Source organism: Notolepis coatsorum (assembly GCF_963971535.1).
Source record: "Notolepis coatsorum genome assembly, chromosome: 4".
Taxonomy (NCBI): Eukaryota; Metazoa; Chordata; class Actinopteri; order Aulopiformes; family Paralepididae; genus Notolepis; species Notolepis coatsorum.
This window is the reverse complement of record NC_140168.1, coordinates 165,646,411-165,668,320: the sequence shown is the minus strand read 5'-3', so window position 1 is coordinate 165,668,320 and position 21,910 is coordinate 165,646,411. Positions and strand designations below refer to the sequence as shown.

The 21,910-nt window shown below is 43.3% G+C and overlaps 1 protein-coding gene across 1 annotated transcript in view; it reads right to left on the bottom strand.

Moving 5' to 3' along the window:
• amph (amphiphysin) overlaps window positions 1–21,910 on the bottom strand; it is a gene marked incomplete at both ends in the record, with an annotated part of 236,164 nt that overhangs the window by 60,562 nt on the left and 153,692 nt on the right. The window contains 4 exons of the mRNA XM_084312153.1: window positions 1,602–1,677; window positions 3,678–3,763; window positions 4,414–4,521; window positions 5,175–5,270. Coding sequence (XP_084168279.1) covers window positions 1,602–1,677; window positions 3,678–3,763; window positions 4,414–4,521; window positions 5,175–5,270 — 366 coding nt within the window. The remainder of the gene's footprint in view (window positions 1–1,601; window positions 1,678–3,677; window positions 3,764–4,413; window positions 4,522–5,174; window positions 5,271–21,910) is intronic.

The following is a 21,910-nucleotide window of genomic DNA, read 5'->3' as shown; positions in this document are numbered from 1 at the left end:
TACAATTTTCAATCAATCAATCACACTACACAATGGCTGAACGGCTCAGGAGACAGGGATTGATATCAGCCCATTAACTCTTTGGACGCCAGACCCGATGATAGTCGGGTTATCTCGCCGACCGTTCAGTGCTAGACCCAAGTATAGTCAGGTTTTCATCATTATTTATTTTATTCGATATTTCCATAATTGGCCAAAGTGCAATACCGGCCGCATCCACCCAGGTGGCAGTATCGAGCACCCTTTGAAACATTATATCTTGGCCTGTGCGTCGATCAAATGTCTCTGGTCCCACTTTTCTTTGTCGGGCAAGGCGGGCAGGTATTCCGATCCCATTGAGAAGCGTCAAATGCCTCCGATGCATCTGTTGTGGTGGATTATGTTGGCGACACGATGGACACCGGTACTTGGACTCGCAATCAGACAATTGGAATATTCTTTTTGAGGTACATCCTAGTGAAGGTAAGGACCATATGATATCAATCCTGCTGTGATCCAACCATGACTTCACCTAGATGTGTGTGTAACGTTACTCCACAACGTGTGCCGTTGGTGACGATCAAAGCATCAAAAAACTACCCCCCCCCCCCCTTTTCATGCATTCATGATGAAACATAATACCTATTTTATATATTTGATTTGGAAATAGTAGCGTGTACAGGCGAGAAACGGCAAAGCTTTTAGTGAAAATCACATTTTACTGTATTGTAGTTTTCTGGGATTAGACAGGATCACTCTAAAACTATATTCATATTCACCACGGTATAACACGCGAATGTATTGACGAATATTTTTTTTCTTTTTCATATATTGAACGATAGATAGGTGATGTCAAATGGGCCATAGTATTGTATCCATAGCTATAATATAGAATATATATATAGCCCAGCAAACACCGCCACTTATTCTTATCTCTTAGACTAGAGCGTTGGCCCAGTAGGAACAAAAGATGGGCTGCTAGACCGTGGCGTCCATTGAGTTAAGGGGAAGGGATGATTAGGTGGCCTTGATGTCAGAGTCCTCATTGGGAATTTGGCCAGGAATGTCAGGGAACCCCCTACTCTTGGCGATAGGCGCCCTGTGTTCTTGAACAACCAAATTCAGCGCTGCTAAGTGAAATTTACTTCAATTCATCAGTGGTACCAATCACAACAGACAACAAATAGCCTCGAGCTTCGACTCACCAATCACAGCAGACAACAAAATAGCCTTGAGCTTCAAACTCACCAATCACAACAGACAACAAATAGCCTCAAGCTTCAAACTCACCAATCACAACAGACAACAAATAGCCTCGAGCTTCGAACTCACCAATCACAACAGACAACAAATAGCCTCGAGCTTCGAACTCACCAATCACAACAGACAACAAATAGCCTTGAGCTTCGAACTCACCAATCACAACAGAAAACAAATAGCCTCAAGCTTCGAACTCACCAATCACAACAGACAACAAAGAGCCTCGAGCTTCGAACTCACCAATCACAACAGACAACAAAGAGCCTCGAGCTTCAAACTCACCAATCAAAACAGACAACAAAAAGCCTCGAGCTTCAAACTCACCAATCACAAGTACAGACAACAAATCAACTTCAACTCACCATAGAGATCTCGCGGTGGAACCTGGCCTCCAGACTCGTGACATTCTTGAACGTGCTCACGTAGAAGCACACGCGGCTACGGAAGCAAAGAAGAAAGAAGAGAGGAGAGAAAGGGGAGTCAGTTACCATGACACGTTCTGGTCATGTGACCCACTTTTCTGCCTGACTGAAGCTTCCCGCTTCCTTTGGAACTGGACCACAACTCCGACCCTGAGTGAGTAAGCTAATGGCATCAACTATACTACTAGCAAGTATTTCACACCACTTAATGTCCAAAAATCCAAACGATCCCTTTAACCCCTTAAGCCGGTACGGGGCCAAGATTAATTTCACGTCATAAATAGATCAATATGTATTAAGTAATGTTGCGTTTCTTTTTCTAATGTAGCCAAGATTAAAGACCCTAACCCTATCAAAACAGCAGTCAAAGTGGATATTTTCAGCACTACGTTTGTTTATCAATGAATTTAAGTGTTATTAGCTAAATATCAGCTTATAAAAATCTCTGCGCATTGCATCGGAAACTGGATGATTTAGATGCGAGGAAATCACGGCGTCATGGAATCGTTGTAGTCCTAAGAAAGAGCAGACCCAGGGATTTCGATGGATATCGAAATTTCATTAATTAAACTACACTACCCAGCTCACACCAGCCAAATTTTAAATTTTTATTCTTATTTGCGATTTATTTTTATTTTTGACTACCTAAATGTTTACTGTGAGCGATCTGTAGTGCTGAATTTCCCTCTGATCAATAAAGTATTTATATTCTATTCTATTCTACAGTTCAGAGAGAGAGGAAGTCTCTCTGTGATTGGTTATATAACGTCAGAGGCGGTGTTTCTCTCCATTAAGAAGCCAGTGTGTAGTTTGCCACTGCTAAATATGGCACTCAAAAACACACACACACACACACACACACACACACACACACACACACAGACCCACACAGACACACACACTGCGTCATACAGAATACTGTATCCCAGTGTACACATTGTGTCACAATCCCCCACATTTTTACTGTATCATTGTTCTATTAGTCTGCTAAGCTGCTCCCTTGTCTCACGGAAACAGAGTCTAATGTGTGTGTGTGTGTGTGTGTGTGTGTGTGTGTGTGTGTGTGTGTGTGTGTGTGTGTGTGTGTGTGTGTGTGTGTGTGTGTGTGGGTGTGTGTGTGTGTGCGTGTGTGCATGTGTGTGCGTGTGTGTGCGTGTGTGTCTACTATGTGTGTGTTACAGTGATGCCCACATGATGTAATGGGAATTGCAATAACTAGGATTATTGGGGTCAGTTCCTCAGTGCCGTATAGGAATGTGCTTGTCATGCATAGCCAGACCAGATGTCTCGCGGGAACCCTATAGCTTCCACCGGAGCACTGGAGAACACTGTCCTTTCATTTGTACATTAAACAATTACATTTTGGTCACTACCATCATTTCGTTTTACTATCAATAACACAATATACCTTTTTGTAAATACCATGGCACCATGGTTCTTTCTTTGTCAACTGATTTATTCTGTATTTAGACAGAATGTCATCAACCCACAATGTCACTCACTCACTCACTCACTCACTCACTCACTCACTCACTCACTCACTCACTCACTCACTCACTCACTCACTCACTCACTCACTCACTCACTCACTCACTCACTCACTCACTCACTCACTCACTCACTCACTCACTCACTCACTCACTCACTCACTCACTCACTCACTCACTCACTCACTCACTCACTCTGCCTCCAGTGGCGGTTCCCAGCCATGGTACACTCATGTTCAGAGAATCTGTCCTCATGCTTGGTATGATGATAGTGTTCTTATGGATGCGCATCAATTGGTTCCTAAATACATGACGAGAATCAACCACCGGGGCTTCTGGTTTCGCTGATGTGTGCACGTGTTTTGTGTGTTGGTTTGCGGGAAATTCGTTTTCTGAAGCCTATATTTTATGTCACTGTTTGAATTCTTGAATGGGAATGTATGCCCCCCTGCTGTGAGCCTATGCCCTCCCATTAGATTGGTTCTGACGCCGACTCTGCTTTGAACGCATGTTCTAAGAACAGACTGACCTGTCCCAGAGAGTAGGCAGTTCATCCTGAAGACCGACGTTTAGCTCATCAAAGACTTTCTGGGCCTTTTTCAACTCTTCTTCTGCCTGTGAAGTGAAATAAAAAGATAATTACATTTCATAAAAGCATGTTTTTAGATTAGATTATTGCACAGCAAAGTACAGTACAAGTACAGCAAAAATATATTGCAAGTGATTAAATGGTAAAATGGTGGATATAAAATATTGGATTTTCCGCCATCTTGGATTTGATGTAAAACACATTTTTGACATCTCCTAAACCGTAGGTCCGATTACTACCAAATTTGCTCTGGATACTTATTGGATGAAGCTTATTAAAGTTAATATAAGGATTGTTGATATAGTTTTTAGTTTTGAAGATATGAACCAATTAATTTCAAAAAGGTGTGGCTAAGTAAGTACATCACAAAATGTGCAGGATCTGTCCACATAACTACCGGAAACATACCCTAACATATTCAAATGGACCACTAGGTGGCGCTACAAATGCACAAAACTGACTATAAATCAAAGGCTTTTGTTCAAACATTACAAAACTTGCAGTCTGTTTCATAACAATGCTGAACTGTATGTATGAACTTATTTTGCAATCTTGATGATCAATATTGGCTTGAAACCTGCAAATCCCTGCTTGCGGCTATAATCCCATGACATGTATTTCATTCACATTGATGCACGATGTTGCATGATGTCTTTGAGCACCGCCTACCACTTACCTTCACCATCTTACGATCATTCCGCATCCCGGACGCCTGCAGGGTTTCCATGTGATGTCGTGCGCTGTCGTAGTCAATCAGCTTCCTGCTCCTCTTGGCCACACGAGTCTACCAGGGGAAACATGACTTTATTACTATAGCAGATTATACCAGTGAGCAGCCTTTTATATATATAATGTCATGCAATCAAATGTTGATGTGTATAAAAACAGCTATAGATATACATTGGATATCAGTGCGCCCTTTACGCGCACCTTACAGTACTATCCAAATGCACACTGGATAAAAAAAACTTAACAGCATCCTTACACAGTTGCCCTCATTGAGAACGCATGACTCTATGAATGCCCCTCCTTACATCTTACCCCAAGCCTGTTTACTTGTTATTTTTCCACCTAAGGTTTCATCTAAACCCAACACTTCTTAGCTTACACAATCTTGACTATGCTATGTGCTATAAACCTGAGTGCAGTGAATGATTTTATTTGTAGATACAGTAACTTCACTCAAATTGTCAGCTGGCTAAGCAAAGGCCGGGACACATAGAGATCATTTTTATATATCGATTTATATGTAATTCTATGTCAGAACAATATCTCTTGGATTATCCTCTTCTGTAGGTTAAAATAGCTCAGGAAACCAGCTGCCACACTCTGTAAAATGTCAAAACCCTCTTCCCATTACAAGTTCCTGTCAAGGCATAAATTAATTAAAAATGTCAAGAGACAAAGCCTTCTTTTTGAGCGCACACACTAGCCTACCTTGAGATCCGGGAACTGCTGGAGGTACCCATCCAGATTGAGAAGGGTCGAGTCCACCAGTTTATTATGGAAATCCTCCCACAATGCATCACAGTCCTGCAGGGAAACAGCACACACACACACGCACACACACACACACACACACACACACACACACACACACACACACACACACACACACACACACACACACACACACACACACACACACACACACACGCACACACGCACACACGCACACACACACCCACACACCCACACACACACATACACATGCACACACACACCAGATGTCATTAGCATGAGAGCTAGAAAAACTATTACCGTGACTTCAACATTTGTCCTCACTGTCACATTCAACACTGCCTCACTTTGTTCTCACTGTCACAGTAAAAACTGCCTCACTTTGTCCTCACTGTCACAGTAAAAACTGCCTCACTTTGTCCTCACTGTCACAGTAAAAAGGCCTCACTTTATCCTCACTGTCACAGTAAAAAGGCCTCACTTTGTCCTCACTGTCACAGTAAAAAGGCCTCACTTTGTCCTCACTGTCACAGTAAAAAACTGCCTCACTTTGTCCTCACTGTCACAGTAAAAAGGCCTCACTTTGTCCTCACTGTCACAGTAAAAAACTGCCTCACTTTGTCCTCACTGTCACAGTAAAAACTGCCTCACTTTGTCCTCACTGTCACAGTAAAAAGGCCTCACTTTGTCCTCACTGTCACAGTAAAAAGGCCTCACTTTGTCCTCACTGTCACAGTAAAAAGGCCTCACTTTGTCCTCACTGTCACAGTAAAAAACTGCCTCACTTTGTCCTCACTGTCACAGTAAAAACTGCCTCACTTTGTCCTCACTGTCACAGTAAAAACTGCCTCACTTTGTCCTCACTGTCACAGTAAAAAACTGCCTCACTTTGTCCTCACTGTCACAGTAAAAACTGCCTCACTTTGTCCTCACTGTCACAGTAAAAACTGCCTCACTTTGTTCTCACTGTCACAGTAAAAACTGCCTCACTTTGTTCTCACTGTCAGTCAAAACTGCCTCACCTTTTTATATATCAAGCTAATTTGCCTCTGAGTTACAGGCAAACCCAGCCGAGGATATTAATTATGTTTACTTTACAAATAAGGACATTGTTTTCCTGTACATATGCAATATGTTGGCACCCTGCCCTGCTGTTCCCTTGGCAACGAACCAGCCACTGCTGATGTCCGGTGACTCATAGCTCTGAATGGGAAGTGAAACTCTAATTGAGGTTTTGTTTGCTACAGGGCTGGGAAGTGGTAAATGAAATGGTGGATGTGATAGAATTGCAATAAGAAAGACAAAGGAGAGAGGTGTTTAGAGGCGTATTTAAGAGTCACTGTAGGAGATAATTTAACGCTTTCACTACCACACTACAGAAGGTTAACCTTTCACTACCACACTACAGACGGTTAACCGTCTGTAGTGTGGTAGTGAAAGGGTTAACCTTCTGTATTGTCGCAGTGAAAGGGTTAACCCTTTGGTAGTGTGGTAGTGAAAGGGTTCAAATGTAAATGTCCACTAAGTGAACTTGTAATAAGAAATACAAATGAGAAAGGTGTTGAGAAGGATTATCTCACTATAGAAATATATCTACTACTATATCTACTAAACTATGGGGTGACAGTGGCTCGGGAGGTAGAGCAGTCGTCTGGTAATCTGGAGGTTCCCGGTTCGATTCCCGCTCCTCCCGGGCAGCGTGTCGAAGGGTCCTTGAGCAAGACACTTTACCCCTAATTGCTCCTGATGAGCAGGTTGGCACCTTGCATGGTTGCCTCCGCCGTCGGTGTGTGAATGTGTGAGTGAATGGTTAAATGTGAGGCACAAGTTGTAAAGTGCTTTGGATAAAAGCTGTTAATAAATGCAGCCATTTACAGTACCATTTTACCATTTACTATTCAAGGCCAGAATTAAACCTCTTTTCACTGGCCTTGAATTTGTTCATTACATTTCCTGACAAACAAAAAAAGGTTGTTTGTCAGCTTACTCTTACACTCAAAATATGACATGAATTTTTGCATAATAAACTCTTGTGTTTTTTTTTTTTTTTTTATAAATGTATCTTGAGGAACAAGGCAACATTTTGGGAAATGTTCTTAGATACCAGTTTCGGACAGGGCCGGTTAGCCTTCGGGAGAGGTGTTAGTTGGACAATGCCTAGGCTAACCGGCACTGTCCACTTCCATTCATTGTGCTAAGCTAGGCTAACGTGCAGCCAGATAGCTTTCTACTGAACGCACAGAGAGGAAACTGGTATCTATCTTCTTGTGTCTCTCTCTCGGTAAGCTAATTTCCCAAAATGTTGCCGTGTTCCTCAGTGAATCAGTGGGTACCCTGTCATGCTCTTCATCCAGAGCGCAGCCAGAGCAGGAATAACACAACGTCAAAGTATCAAAGTAATCCAGCGCACACCTGGTGTGTTCTAATCAACTTGTTCGCTCCAATGTTCCATTTGTGAATTAAACTAAAGTCGATTTGAACACTCCAGGTGTCCTCTGGATTATTTTGATTTTGAAATGTATTATTCATATTACTATCTGTGATATGGTCTCTCCTGCTGACAAGGCAGAGACCAATGCCCCTCAATACATTGTGTGGGGTTTTAGGTGTACAGTGGACTCTCCATCAGAACAGTCAAACACAGTATGTGATATGTAGCTGACATGTTGTTTTGTCTATTCCCTGAGAGTTCAAATAAAATATCAATCATTAGGCTACAAGCCTGGAGTGGCCATTGCTTGAACAGTTGTACAGTGTTCTCTGGACTGCATCCCCTTAACAATTGTGTGTATTGAGCTGTACTGTACTGTACCCATTCTGCAATCTGTTAATAAAGTTTTCAATCAATCAATCAATCAATCAATCAATCAATCAATCAATCAATCAATCAATCAATGGGAGCCCTGTTATGTGAGTAAGTGGCCTGCATGCCCCCCCCCCCTCCCCAAATATAATATATATAATAAGGCCAGTGTTTCCAGTGGTGGAACGTATTTTTTACTCAAGTACTGTACTTAAAGTACAATTTCGAGCTACTTGTACTTTTATTTCCCTTTTAGGGAACTTTCTTTTTTGATCCACTTTTTCTCCCATTTTCTATATTTTTTTCTCCCATCCCAATTTTCATATCGTCCAATTCAACCCTCCCCTGTCTTCGAACGTTGTTTCTTGCCTCCCACAAGCCGGCTGCAATGTGGACTAAGTCATACATAGCACGAGTCCCCTCCGATACTCGAGGTAACAGCCGTCGCATCTTTTCACCTGCGCAGCTCGATCTTTCAGCGTCGGGGGTCTGGGCTTTGGAGGGGCCCCGCCCCCGTCGCTTCTTGATTCTACTGCGCAGGCGCACCAACCGACCTGTAGGAGTCGCTGTCCACAACGCCCGATCCCCACCCTTCAGTTTCCCTCCCCGTAATACGGCCAATGTGTATTACTGTGGACGACCAGCTAAACTGAAAGCAATGTGGAGAGCGGGGCTCGATCCTGTTCGAGCTCAGTCTCCAGCATTCGTTGCGAGAGCCTTGCCCACTGCGCCACGTAGCCGCCCCCTTTTAGGGAACTTTATACTTTTACTCTATATAAATATTGTACTTTTTACTCCACTACATTTATCAGTTACTAGTTACTTTGAAGAAAATGATTTTGCATAGAAAACATAATATATACAAAATAAAAAATGTATTAGGATTATATACTTTCACATTTGAAGCCTGTCAACTTCAAGAGGACGTAATCAGAGCAGCATAACTGGACCACATACCACTTTAACACAACCTTTAATCAGAGCGTCATAACTGGACCACATACCACTTTAACATAACCTTTAATCAGAGCAGAGGTCAATGGATACACAAACGTTGTGTAGAATGTGTACTTTACATTCAATAGCAAATTTATACTTCTCTACTTTTACTTAAGTAGAATTTGAATGGAGGACTTTTACTTTTACCAGAGTACTCATTTATCTGATATTTCTTTTACTTAAAGGAAAACTCCAACATTTTGGGAAATTAGCTTTTTTGCCATCTTCCCTGGAGTTAGACAAAAGATACATACCTTTGTTGTCTCTGTGCATGCGTTAGGCTTAGGGAACAGCCGTTCCGTTAGCGTAGCTTAGCTTCATCACTGGAAGTGGGTCAGACTTGTACCCTGACGTTCCATACAGTGCCCTACAGTCACGAAATACACTCCAAATACAACTGTGTATTCACCACGTGGAGAAATAAAAAATAATTGAATTTGACAATTACGTTTTCTAAGCAAATATACTCGGAACTATTTTTAGCCGAACCACTCCTCTCGGGGGGCAGTCAGTGATTTCACGCAACGCAGTGATACTTTCTAACATAACGCTGTGTTTATTTACATTCTCATTTCATTCAAAGGATCCGAACCGATTGAAGTTTATGGATACCATGACTTAAAATCCTCTTACCTTGATGATTAAAAGCCTCCCCAATTTAGAAAACAGTATTCCCATGGCTGGTGTTGATATGCTGCACGCTAACTGAGCTAACCAACAACCGGACACTCAAGCCGATAGTGAGGGTCAGGGCCGCCTCAGGGGGTGTGCGAGCAGTGCGGTCGCACAGGGCCTCGCGGGAAGGGGGGCCTCGCAAAATAAAAAATAATTTTTTATTTTTTTTGCGAGGCCCCCCTTCCCGCAAGGCCCTTTTTCATCACAGACCTAAAATCTAGTTTTGCTTATATGCTTATATATTTCACATTAGACACGTTTGTAGAATGTGTCTGACTTGTTCCTGCCTCTGCGGCTCTGCAGACTGCAGTTTTCCGGTTTCTGCGGTTTTGCTGCTCTACAGATTTTAGGATAGTGTTTCCGGCCCGGGCTCTTCTCCCGTCCGCCGTAATACCAAATAGAAGAAGAAGAAGACACACGAGGTAGATAATTCAGCGCTATTCATAGGAGCCAGTGGATGTCTTTTCAAAAGCAGCATGGATCAGAAGAAATTACACCGTGGGCCAAGAAAGTCTCCTTCCAACTTTACCATTGGCATGATACTGCGTTATGGTGAGTCAAGCTATTATTATATTCCCGCCGTGGACCTATCTCTCTCTCTCTCTCTGGAGCCAAACTGGTCGACTAGCTAATAGTACTACTAGTAGCTAACGGTGTGTGCCTGGTGTCAGCACCTGGCTGTATGTAGCCGCATAGCTTGCTTCTGCGTTAGCTAATGGTTAGCACAAGCTAACAGCTAACTCAAGGCTAACTGATAGCATCAAACGAACGTTCCCAGCCGAGCGCAGCCGGCAGTTAACGTCGAAGCTAAACAGCTAACTGGCTAACAGTTAGCTCAATCAGCTGTTAGCTAATTAGCTGTTAGCTTGTGCTAACCATTAGCTAACGCAGAAGCAAGCTATGCGGCTACATACAGCCAGGTGCCTGATTGAGCTAACTGTTAGCCAGTTAGCTGTTTAGCTTCGACGTTAACTGCCGGCTGCGCTCGGCTGGGAACGTTCGTTTGATGCTATCAGTTAGCCTTGAGTTAGCTGTTAGCTTGTGCTACGACCATTGACATTAGCTGTGAGAATAGCAGGGGGTTCTGGCACTCTGACTACGACATCATCTTTGACAGAAGATGTAGTCGGGCCTGCACCATGACAAGGCTCTGGCCATAGCTTATTTGTCCCGACAGCGAGAGGCCTTTCGTCAACGTGGAGACCTGTGTTGCGGCCTTTCGCCCTGCGTTCCTTTTGTGCAGGTAAGATTAATGAAAATGTCATGACATTACCCCACTCTTCCTTCCTTCCCCTCCCGAATGTTTTTTTCCAGGCAAAACATATGCTACTTCACAACATTTGGAGATACGACATGTGCTGTGTGTGAATGTCTTGGTCGTTTGTGTAGCTTGGGTAGCGTTGGGCCGTTGGCCAAAGCTGTGTGTGGCCTGGTGTCACAGTACCTGGCTAGCCTATTTAGCTGATGTCGGCCATTGGCTCCTTGCTGCTTTGGTTTCTCTGGTATAGACCCTCTTCTCGTTGGATTTAAGTGTTGATCTTTGTCCTTTTGGATCTCTCATACATGCTCTAGTCTCTCTCTAACACACACACACATGACAAACACACATGTTCTCTCTCTCTCTCTCTCTCTTTCTAACACACACAGTCTGCCTATGGCGGCCTTTCTCGATGGCTAGGCTGTGCTCAAGGATCTTCAGTCACAGTGCTCAGGTATTCTGCCACTGTGTACTCTCTGTTTAGGGCCAAATAGCATTTCAATTTCTTTCCAATGTGTCTCTCTCTCTCTCTCTCTCTCTCTCTCTCTCTCTCTTGGATTTAAGTGTTGATCTTTGTCCTTTTGGATCTCTCATACATGCTCTAGTCTCTCTCTAACACACACACACATGACAAACACACATGTTCTCTCTCTCTCTCTCTCTCTCTCTCTTTCTAACACACACAGTCTGCCTATGGCGGCCTTTCTCGATGGCTAGGCTGTGCTCAAGGATCTTCAGTCACAGTGCTCAGGTATTCTGCCACTGTGTACTCTCTGTTTAGGGCCAAATAGCATTTCAATTTCTTTCCAATGTGTCTCTCTCTCTCTCTCTCTGTACACTGTATATTGACTGTAGAACGGGAGCTCTCTCTCGCTCTCTCTTTTGCTATATGTTGACTGTATCATGCCCCGCCTCGGGCAGTGCTATTATTTAAGAATATGTTGACTGTATAAAAAAAAAATCTCGCGTTAAATCTCGCACAGGGCCTCGCATTTCTCCCAGGCGGCCCTGGCGAGGGTAATAACTTCCGGTCGGGGGGGTTCCAAAATAAAAGAGCGACGTCTATAGCAGCGGAAATACGTTTATTTTGTACATTATCTAACGTTAACACGAACCTAAACTAACTTTAGGTTAGTTGTAAATACACAGGTCACAACATGTTTACAAAAACGTTTTGGAGTTGTATTTGGAGTGTATTTCGTGACTGTAGGGCACTGTAGGGAACGTCAGGGTACAAGTCTGACCCACTTCCAGTGATGAAGCTAAGCTACGCTAATGGAGCGGCTGTTCCCTAAGCCTAACGCATGCACAGAGACAACAAAGGTATGTATCTTCTTGTCTAACTCCAGGGAAGATGGCAAATAAGCTAATTTCCCAAAATGTTGGAGTTTTCCTCTTAAGTAAAGGAGCCATGCACTTCTTCCACCACTGAGTGTTTCTAGTGGCGATGGCGTGATAGCAAAGATGAGTTGGCGGACCTACTGTATCAGCAGGCCCGGACTGGCGGTTAGCCTGCTAAATGGCCTGCAGAAGTGCCTTGAACGCAACACTGCACTGTGCGAGGCTGCAGCGAGGCAGCCAGCCAGGCAGGACCGACAGAAGGCTGCAGCGCTCGGCTCTACAAGTTCATTGGCAGCAAATGTGCATTTATTTAGCCCATGGCTTGAAGAAGACAGTGGAACTGGAAAAAATAGGAATGGTGGAGCAGAAAGGGAGAGAGAGAGGGAAAAAAGAAAAGCCCTTGCAGGAGATGCAGCTAAATTGACCAGATTGACCATTTTGACACACCACTACAGGACCACAGTCACCAGGTTAGTCAGACCTGCTAGCTAGCTAATGCAGCTAATGTTACCAATGTATCATCATCATCCCCTGTCAAAAGCTCAATGTTGAAGGAACATGCCAACTTTTTGGGAAATTTGCTCATTTGCCATCTACCCCGGAGTTAGACAAGCAGATACATACCATTTTCTACTCTGTACATGCAGTAGGAGTAGGAAGACCTGCACCGTTAGCCTAGCTTAGCGGCATTCACTGGAAGTAGGTTAGTCCAGCTAGCCTAGTTCCCAACAGTCACGAAATACACTCCAAATATAACTCCAAAACCTTCCTGTAAACATGTTGTGACCTGTGTATTTACGATGTGGAGAAATACAAATGTTAAATTAGACATTTTCGTTTTCTATGCAGATACTACTCAGAATTATTTTTTGCTGAACCACAGCTGCCTGGGCCCAGTGATTTCACGCATCACCTGAAAAGCCCTGTTGTTTAACTTCCATCAATGAAAGCACGTTTCCTGGCTTTTCAGGTGATTTGTGAAATCATGTATCTGCTTGTCTAACTCCGGGGTAGATGGCAAATAAGCTAATTTCCACAAAAAATCCTTTATTAAAGCTGCCAAGAAACTGGACAATCAATAAAAAAAGTGGTTGTTCCCTTTCTAATCTCCTCAAACACATTTGTGGCATATACTCTAGTGGCATAGCTAGTCAGTTAATGTGATCAATATTATTTGGCAATGCATGTGTTTTGTTGAAAATGTCAGCTAGTGAGTGCTCATACATCATACAATCATACAGACTTTGTTGTGCGTGCCTCCAGACCCCAGCTTAAAAAGTGGCCTGACTGGGGCTATATTTTGTGCTACTGTATATTTCCTGGCCTGAATGATATTCCTAGTCCGGCCCTGTTAGGCTATACCCTTCTGTCACTATAAGTGAAAGTACAGATACAATTTCAATGACTTTTTCCTGTCCAATTTCACCATTTATTTTCATAGTAAAGTTGGCCATGAAAAAGTAGCTGAAAGTGCATCCAGGGGGGTTCACATGCTTTCGAGCAACATGTACTTATTGTACTTATTTTATGCCTATTCTTATGTCTGCACTTTCTACATTGCACTACTTTCATTGTTTTTTATAACTATTCTTATGTCTGCACTTTATGCATTTCTTTTATTCTGTAGACTGTATGCAAATTGTATGCCTATGTTCATGCTGTGAAGCACTTTGAGCTGCAATCCATGTATGAAAGGTGCTATATAAATACAGTTATTATTATTTGTCTCTCTCTATCTCTCGTTACCAGGTATGGAGTTCAGGTGTGCTGGAGTCATGGGAGCAGCTGATTGACGTCTGTGGGCCGATTACGTCATTTATATAACCCCGCCTCAGATATCATGACGCTGCCAGATCGTAACTTCGTGTTTTCCCATCCGATACCTGGCTCTTCACCCTGATCTCGTGCTTGGATAACATGTTCTGACCTCTGCCTGCCTGACTATTCCCCTTGCCTTTTCCCGGAACATATGAGGACCTGAACCCGTGTATGACCCCTTGCCTGTTGGACTGCCTTGCCCCTGCCTACTCCTCCTTATTACCTGAGTACCCGTTACATTATCGAACCCTGCCCGTCCGACTACCCTGCCTCACACACTCTCCATGGACTGTACGAGATTCCCCGTCTGTGTCACTCGATTCCTGCCCGGATACCTGACTACTCCTTTTCTAATTAAATATACCCATTTAACAAGACATGTCTCTCTCTTGTCTGCATATTGAGTTCAATGCATCTAGCCATGACAATTATTATTATCTGTCTTTTTTCTTTTCTTTTTACCCATTTAACACATTTATACAGACAGCCAGGCAGAATCACAGAAAGAAATGTACTCTTGCATTCTGTCCTTTGCCCCCACAGCATCAAAGCATCCACCATTAGCTCAACCGTTCAAGCAGTGTCTTGAAACCATAGACATATATAAAGGCTAGATGACTCACCCATGCTGCTGGCCAATGGATACCGATGTTGCCACATGGTGGCCATCTTGCCACAGGCAGCACGCCCACTCATAACATGAATGTCTATGGTGCATTGGTGCATGTACTATTGAAATAACCAGGGACGCGGGAAGTCAGTCAGCAGTGGGGGTGCTGAGATAAGTGATATAATAATAACGTCATAGGTTTACCACTCTGGTAAACCAACACTCTCGTTCACTAGAGGAGACCACTGCCCAACTCCGCGCTCTCACACTCAGCTCTGCGGAGCGTGCGAGACAAACAATGTAACCGTTTTGATGCATACATCTCTGCCCAGCCTACCCCACCTGTTGTGCGCCCCGTGTAACGGATATGCACGCGATAGTGTGCCATGCTGTCCAACGTATGCTGTTTGTCGTCATTACGTTGGACCGATCCGAATTCCCCCCCCCAATTTAAACAGATATGGTACGTCCCAGCATGCAGCTGAGCACTCTCTCAATGTGAACTGCATGGCAACAGAACAGCACGTCTGGTTCCCCCGGATTTGATTCTACTGAGTGCTTTACAGTAAGTTTTGGCTATATTACTTTTATCTTAACTGTGTTCTGTGAAAAATAACGTTATTGTGAGTGTGACCAGTGGATCTTGACGGCGTTGTGCATGTGCTTATGCTGCAGTTTGGTAGGTAAATATATATATACGTCAACTAAGATAAATATTCATGAATATTCGTTAGCGTGTGCTTAATATAACTCTGGAGAGTGTGCAAGTGGAATCATACGGTTGTTTAAGTTATTTCGATGTAAATATTCTAGCGCCAAACAAATAGAAATTGCGTGCTCCAATTGCGTGCGTTGGTACTGAATGACGTTGTGCGACTCAGCCAATCAAAAGCATGCTTATTGGGTGAACAGGAAGTAGTCAAGGAAGCACGCGCTAGCTGGCCTAGTAAACACGTGGATCCGTAAATGCAACGTTGCCTACCAGACAACGGGACCGCGTGTTTCTTTTTGTATGGCTGTTCAAACTAATTTTACAGTTCTGCTAGCTACATGCAGTATTTAGCGAGCTGGGTTAGCCGGTTAGTTGGCTTTGAATCCCGGCTGCGGCTAGGTAGCCAGCTAGCTAAATGCACCGCGACGGTGATGTCACCAAACAAAATGGCGGCGCCCATGTTGATAAAGCGCTTCACATAACAAATCGTTTTTTCTTAGAAACTGCTTATTTTTATAACGTGATTTTTTTCTGTGGCTTATCTAAATACTAATTTGATGCTATGACTATGTTTATATCGCTATATGCTTCATCTCCCCTTGCACTCTTTCTAAGTTGGTTAAGGTTAGAGTTTGTCTTAGAGCATGGCGATAGAACGCCAGGTAGTTTGCAGGCTGTTTGAGACTTAATTGTTCTAGCCAAGTAAATAGCACAATGTATGTACCATTACATTGACTACAGCACCTCATCACTATGTCATCTTATTCTCGGGCTAAAAGACGTAGAGTCAACAAATTAGTGAGAGAGACAGAGCAGGCTATCCTCACTGATTATAAGTTAATTGTTGCTGCTAATTCAAGGACAAACCATCACTCTTTAGAGAACACAGATCATGTCACAGCCTATACTGAGTGCCTGCTCGATTTACCAAAGACAGACTTGCCACTAGATTTAACAACTAGATCAGACTTGCCACTAGATTTATCAACTTCAGACTTGCCACTAAACAGACCACTAACTATCAGTGATCAAAGTGAAAATATTGACTCACCAGGTGAGTCAAATGCACATTTTGAAAGTATAGCTGGGGATGACGAAATTGAACCTGAACATGTCTTTGACAGTGATGAGCATAATGAAGATTTCCTCATGACAAGTTTAAAATATTGGGCAACATCCTATTCAGTCTCTCTGGTTGCACTATCATCTTTGCTGTCCTTTTTGAAGATGTTTCACCCCACCCTTCCTAAAGATGGAAGAACATTGCTAGGAACACAAAAACATGTGCCTACCACTAAGATTGAAGGGGGATAATACTATCATTTTGGTTTAGTCAAAGGGGTGCTTTCACGGTTGGCATGTTTGATTTTACCGGCAACTCTGACAACTCTTAATTTACAGTTTAATATAGATGGTTTACCTTTATTCAAAAGTTCTAAACTTCAGTTTTGGCCCATACTTGGAAGTCTCAAATGTGACTACACAAAGTCCCCATTTGTTGTTGGCATTTTTTGTGGTCTAAGCAAGCCAAAGAGTGTTTTTGAGTACCTAGAGCAGTTTGTCAAAGATCTTCAGAATGTACTGTCTAATGGCATTATTTATAATGACAAGCAATTTGATGTACAGATTTCTTCTTTCATTTGTGATGCCCCGGCTAGAGCTTATATTAAGCAGACCAAGGCATTTAATGGCTATTCTGGTTGTGACAAGTGTTTTCAGGTGGGTGTATGGAGAAATAAAATGACATATCCTTCTCAGACATGGTTGATGAGGCACATCACAATGGGACGAGCCCTTTAACAGGTTTAGTTAAGATGGTTTCTATGTTTCCAACTGATTACATGCATCTCTGTTGTCTCGGAGTTACAAGGAAACTGCTTAATATATGGTTAAAGGGGAAGAATTTGGCAACAAGGGTCCCTTCCAAAACTGTACAAGCCATTTCAGGTAAACTGCTAAAGCTACGTCCCTACATGCCTTGTGAATTTAACCGTAAACCAAGGGAACTGTCAGAGTTAGATCGCTGGAAAGCTACTGAGTTGCGATCCTTCATGTTGTATTGGGGTCCTGTTGTTTTGAAGGATTCCCTCCCCAGTGAGCTGTATGACAACTTCATGTTGTTTTCTGTTGGAATGTACTTGTTGCTGTCCCCTAGTATTTCTGAGGAAATGTTGGCCTTTGCGCACAAGTTGATGGTTTCTTTTGTTGAACACTTTGGGACAGTGTATGGAAGAGGTGAAATTGTGTACAATGTACACCAGCTTATTCATTTGGCTGAGGAATACAGGAAGTTTGGCACTCTAGATAATATCTCAGGATTCCCTTTTGAGAACTATCTTGGACAAATTAAGCATCTTCTACGCAAGCCACATCAGCAACAAGCTACAACAGGTAGTGAAAAGGTTGTCTGAAATTCCACATGTTGGATCCCCATGTCCCACAGATGATCCAATTTTGCGTAATATTCACACTGATGGGCCTGTCCCCCCACAGTTTACTTCTTCACAACAGTACAGGAAGGTCTCCACTCATCGGTTTACTTTGTCCACAAAGAAAGGAGACAATTGTATTGAGGTTGGAGATGGATTTGCATTAGTAGAGAATATTCTTAAATCAGAGGAAGAGGTATATATAATTTACAGAAAGTACAGACACAAACAGCCATACTACATGTATCCCTGTGAATCATCATACATTGGTACATACAAGGTCAGTGGCTTGCAAGAAGATATAGGGATAGGTAAACTTCGCTATATCAAGCGCAAATGTCTTCTCTCTCCAGACGGAGATGGTGCCATTGCAATACCACTACTTCATTTAACAGCATAACCATACTGCCCTACAAAGCTAAAGTGCAGTAACTATATTGACACACTGACTCTAACGTCGGATTTCGGGGCATAACTTACCTCATTAATAAATACACAATTAGTACAATATTACATGTACACAGATAACATGTTTGGCTGGCCAATTGAAACGCTTAAAGGAAAACTTCAACATTTTGTGAAATTAGCTTATTTAACATCTTCCCTGGAGTTGGACAAGAAGATGCATACCTTTTTCATCTCTCTGCATGCTTTGGGCTTAGGGAACGCCTGGACCGTTAGCCTAGCTTAACTTCATCACTGGAAGTGGGGCAGACATCTAGCCTAGTTCACTACAGTCAGGAAATATACTCCAAATACAACTCCCAAACATTCCTGTAAACATGTTGTGACCTGTGTGTTTACCCCGTCTCCCAGTCACACAAGTCACACGAGTCTCCCAGTCACATGAGTCTCGTGTGACTGGGAGACTTGTGTGACTTGGAGACTTGTGTGACTTGTGTGACTTGGAGACTTGTGTGACTTGTGTGACTTGTGTGACTTGGACTTGTGTGACTTGTGTGACTTGTGTGACTTGGAGACTTGTGTGACTTGGAGACTTGTGTGACTTGGAGACTTGTGTGACTTGTGTGACTTGGACTTGTGTGACTTGTGTGACTTGTGTGACTTATGTGACTTGGAGACTTGTGTGACTCGTGTGACTTGGAGACTTGGACTTGTGTGACTTGTGTGACTTGGAGACTTGTGTGACTTGGAGACTTGTGTGACTCATGTGACTTGGAGACTTGTGTGACTGGGAGACTTGTGTGACTTGGAGACTTGTGTGACTCGTGTGACTTGGAGACTTGGACTTGTGTGACTTGTGTGACTTGGAGACTTGTGTGACTTGGAGACTTGTGTGACTCGTGTGACTTGGAGACTTGGGCTTGTGTGACTGGGAGACTTGTGTGACTTGGAGACTTGTGTGACTCGTGTGACTTGTGTGACTTGGACTTGTGTGACTTGTGTGACTTGGAGACTTGTGTGACTCGTGTGACTTGGATACTTGGACTTGTGTGACTTGTGTGACTTGGAGACTTGTGTGACTTGGAGACTTGTGTGACTCGTGTGACTTGGAGACTTGGACTTGTGTGACTTGTGTGACTTGGAGACTTGTGTGACTTGGAGACTTGTGTGACTCGTGTGACTCGTGTGACTTGGACTTGTGTGACTTGTGTGACTTGGAGACTTGTGTGACTCGTGTGACTTGGAGACTTGGACTTGTGTGACTTGTGTGACTTGGAGACTTGTGTGACTTGGAGACTTGTGTGACTCGTGTGACTTGGAGACTTGGACTTGTGTGACTTGTGTGACTTGGAGACTTGTGTGACTTGGAGACTTGTGTGACTCATGTGACTTGGAGACTTGTGTGACTGGGAGACTTGTGTGACTTGGAGACTTGTGTGACTCGTGTGACTTGGAGACTTGGGCTTGTGTGACTTGTGTGACTTGTGTGACTTGGAGACTTGTGTGACTTGTGTGACTGGGAGACTTGTGTGACTTGTGTGACTGGGAGACTTGTGTGACTTGTGTGACTGGGAGACGTGGTAAATACACAGGTCACAACATGTTTACGGGAACGTTTGGGAGTTGTATTTTGATTGTATTTGGAGTATATTTCCTGACTGTAGTGAACTAGGTTAGATGTCTGCCCCACTTCCAGTGATGAAGTTAAGCTAGGCTAACTGTCCAGGCGTTCCCTAAGCCCAATGCATGCAGAGAGACGAAAAAGGTATGTATCTTCTTATAACTCCAGGGAAGATGTCAAATAAGCTAATTTCACAAAATGTTGGAGTTTTCCTTTAAATGCTTCAAAAATGCAATGTGTGCGGACTAATTAGGAGGCGGCTGTTACAAAGGGTCAGATTAAACCGAATATATATATTTATTACTTGAGATATATTGTATAGTATTTGTATATCGTCTGATATCCCTTGTATATTCTTTGTACATATACACGGAATATCCCTTTACCTAGTACAGGCCAGACCATAATATTCGTTCTCCTATTGGACAGCGACCCCCCTAGGCGCTACGGCCATACCCCCAATGTCTAGTTCAAAGTCACCGCTAAGACGTATAAATACGTTGCAGGTGGATACAGCAGTTAGTTACCCCAATAAGTTGAAGCCTTCACCACGATACAACGTGCTGTGAAGTGTGCCCGTTTTGCCCCAAAATAGAGCCTTGAGACCGCGTGCAAATTGATAGCTGAAGTGTCAGAGTTTAACGCTGTATCGTCGAGTTCGACCTATTCTATTATTAAGTATTAGTCTATTATGTATAGTGTATCGTGCGGCTACCGTTCTACAGTGACCAGCATTACCAACGTTTCATCGTACCGAGCTAGTGTGCTTATCCAGGCTGGGCGGCCTAACCTTGTGCCGCCATCCGAGGAGCCCTAGACAAGAACCGTGTGGATATGTACACTGGATAACCTACACCGACGACTACAGACAGAAATAAGGCTGGTACTATAGATTATTCACCTTACGTATAAATACGTTGCAGGTGGATACAGCAGTTAGTTACCCCAATAAGTTGAAGCCTTCACCACGATACAACGTGCTGTGAAGTGTGCCCGTTTTGCCCCAAAATAGAGCCTTGAGACCGCGTGCAAATTGATAGCTGAAGTGTCAGAGTTTAACGCTGTATCGTCGAGTTCGACCTATTCTATTATTAAGTATTAGTCTATTATGTATAGTGTATCGTGCGGCTACCGTTCTACAGTGACCAGCATTACCAACGTTTCATCGTACCGAGCTAGTGTGCTTATCCAGGCTGGGCGGCCTAACCTTGTGCCGCCATCCGAGGAGCCCTAGACGAGAACCGTGTGGATATGTACACTGGATAACCTACACCGACGACTACAGACAGAAATAAGGCTGGTACTATAGATTATTCACCTTACGTATAAATACGTTGCAGGTGGATACAGCAGTTAGTTACCCCAATAAGTTGAAGCCTTCACCACGATACAACGTGCTGTGAAGTGTGCCCGTTTTGCCCCAAAATAGAGCCTTGAGACCGCGTGCAAATTGATAGCTGAAGTGTCAGAGTTTAACGCTGTATCGTCGAGTTCGACCTATTCTATTATTAAGTATTAGTCTATTATGTATAGTGTATCGTGCGGCTACCGTTCTACAGTGACCAGCATTACCAACGTTTCATCGTATCGAGCTAGTGTGCTTATCCAGGCTGGGCGGCCTAACCTTGTGCCGCCATCCGAGGAGCCCTAGACGAGAACCGTGTGGATATGTACACTGGATAACCTACACCGACGACTACAGACAGAAATAAGGCTGGTACTATAGATTATTCACCTTACGTATAAATACGTTGCAGGTGGATACAGCAGTTAGTTACCCCAATAAGTTGAAGCCTTCACCACGATACAACGTGCTGTGAAGTGTGCCCGTTTTGCCCCAAAATAGAGCCTTGAGACCGTGTGCAAATTGATAGCTGAAGTGTCAGAGTTTAACGCTGTATCATCGAGTTCGACCTATTCTATTATTAAGTATTAGTCTATTATGTATAGTGTATCGTGCGGCTACCGTTCTACAGTGACCAGCATTACCAACGTTTCATCGTATCGAGCTAGTGTGCTTATCCAGGCTGGGCGGCCTAAC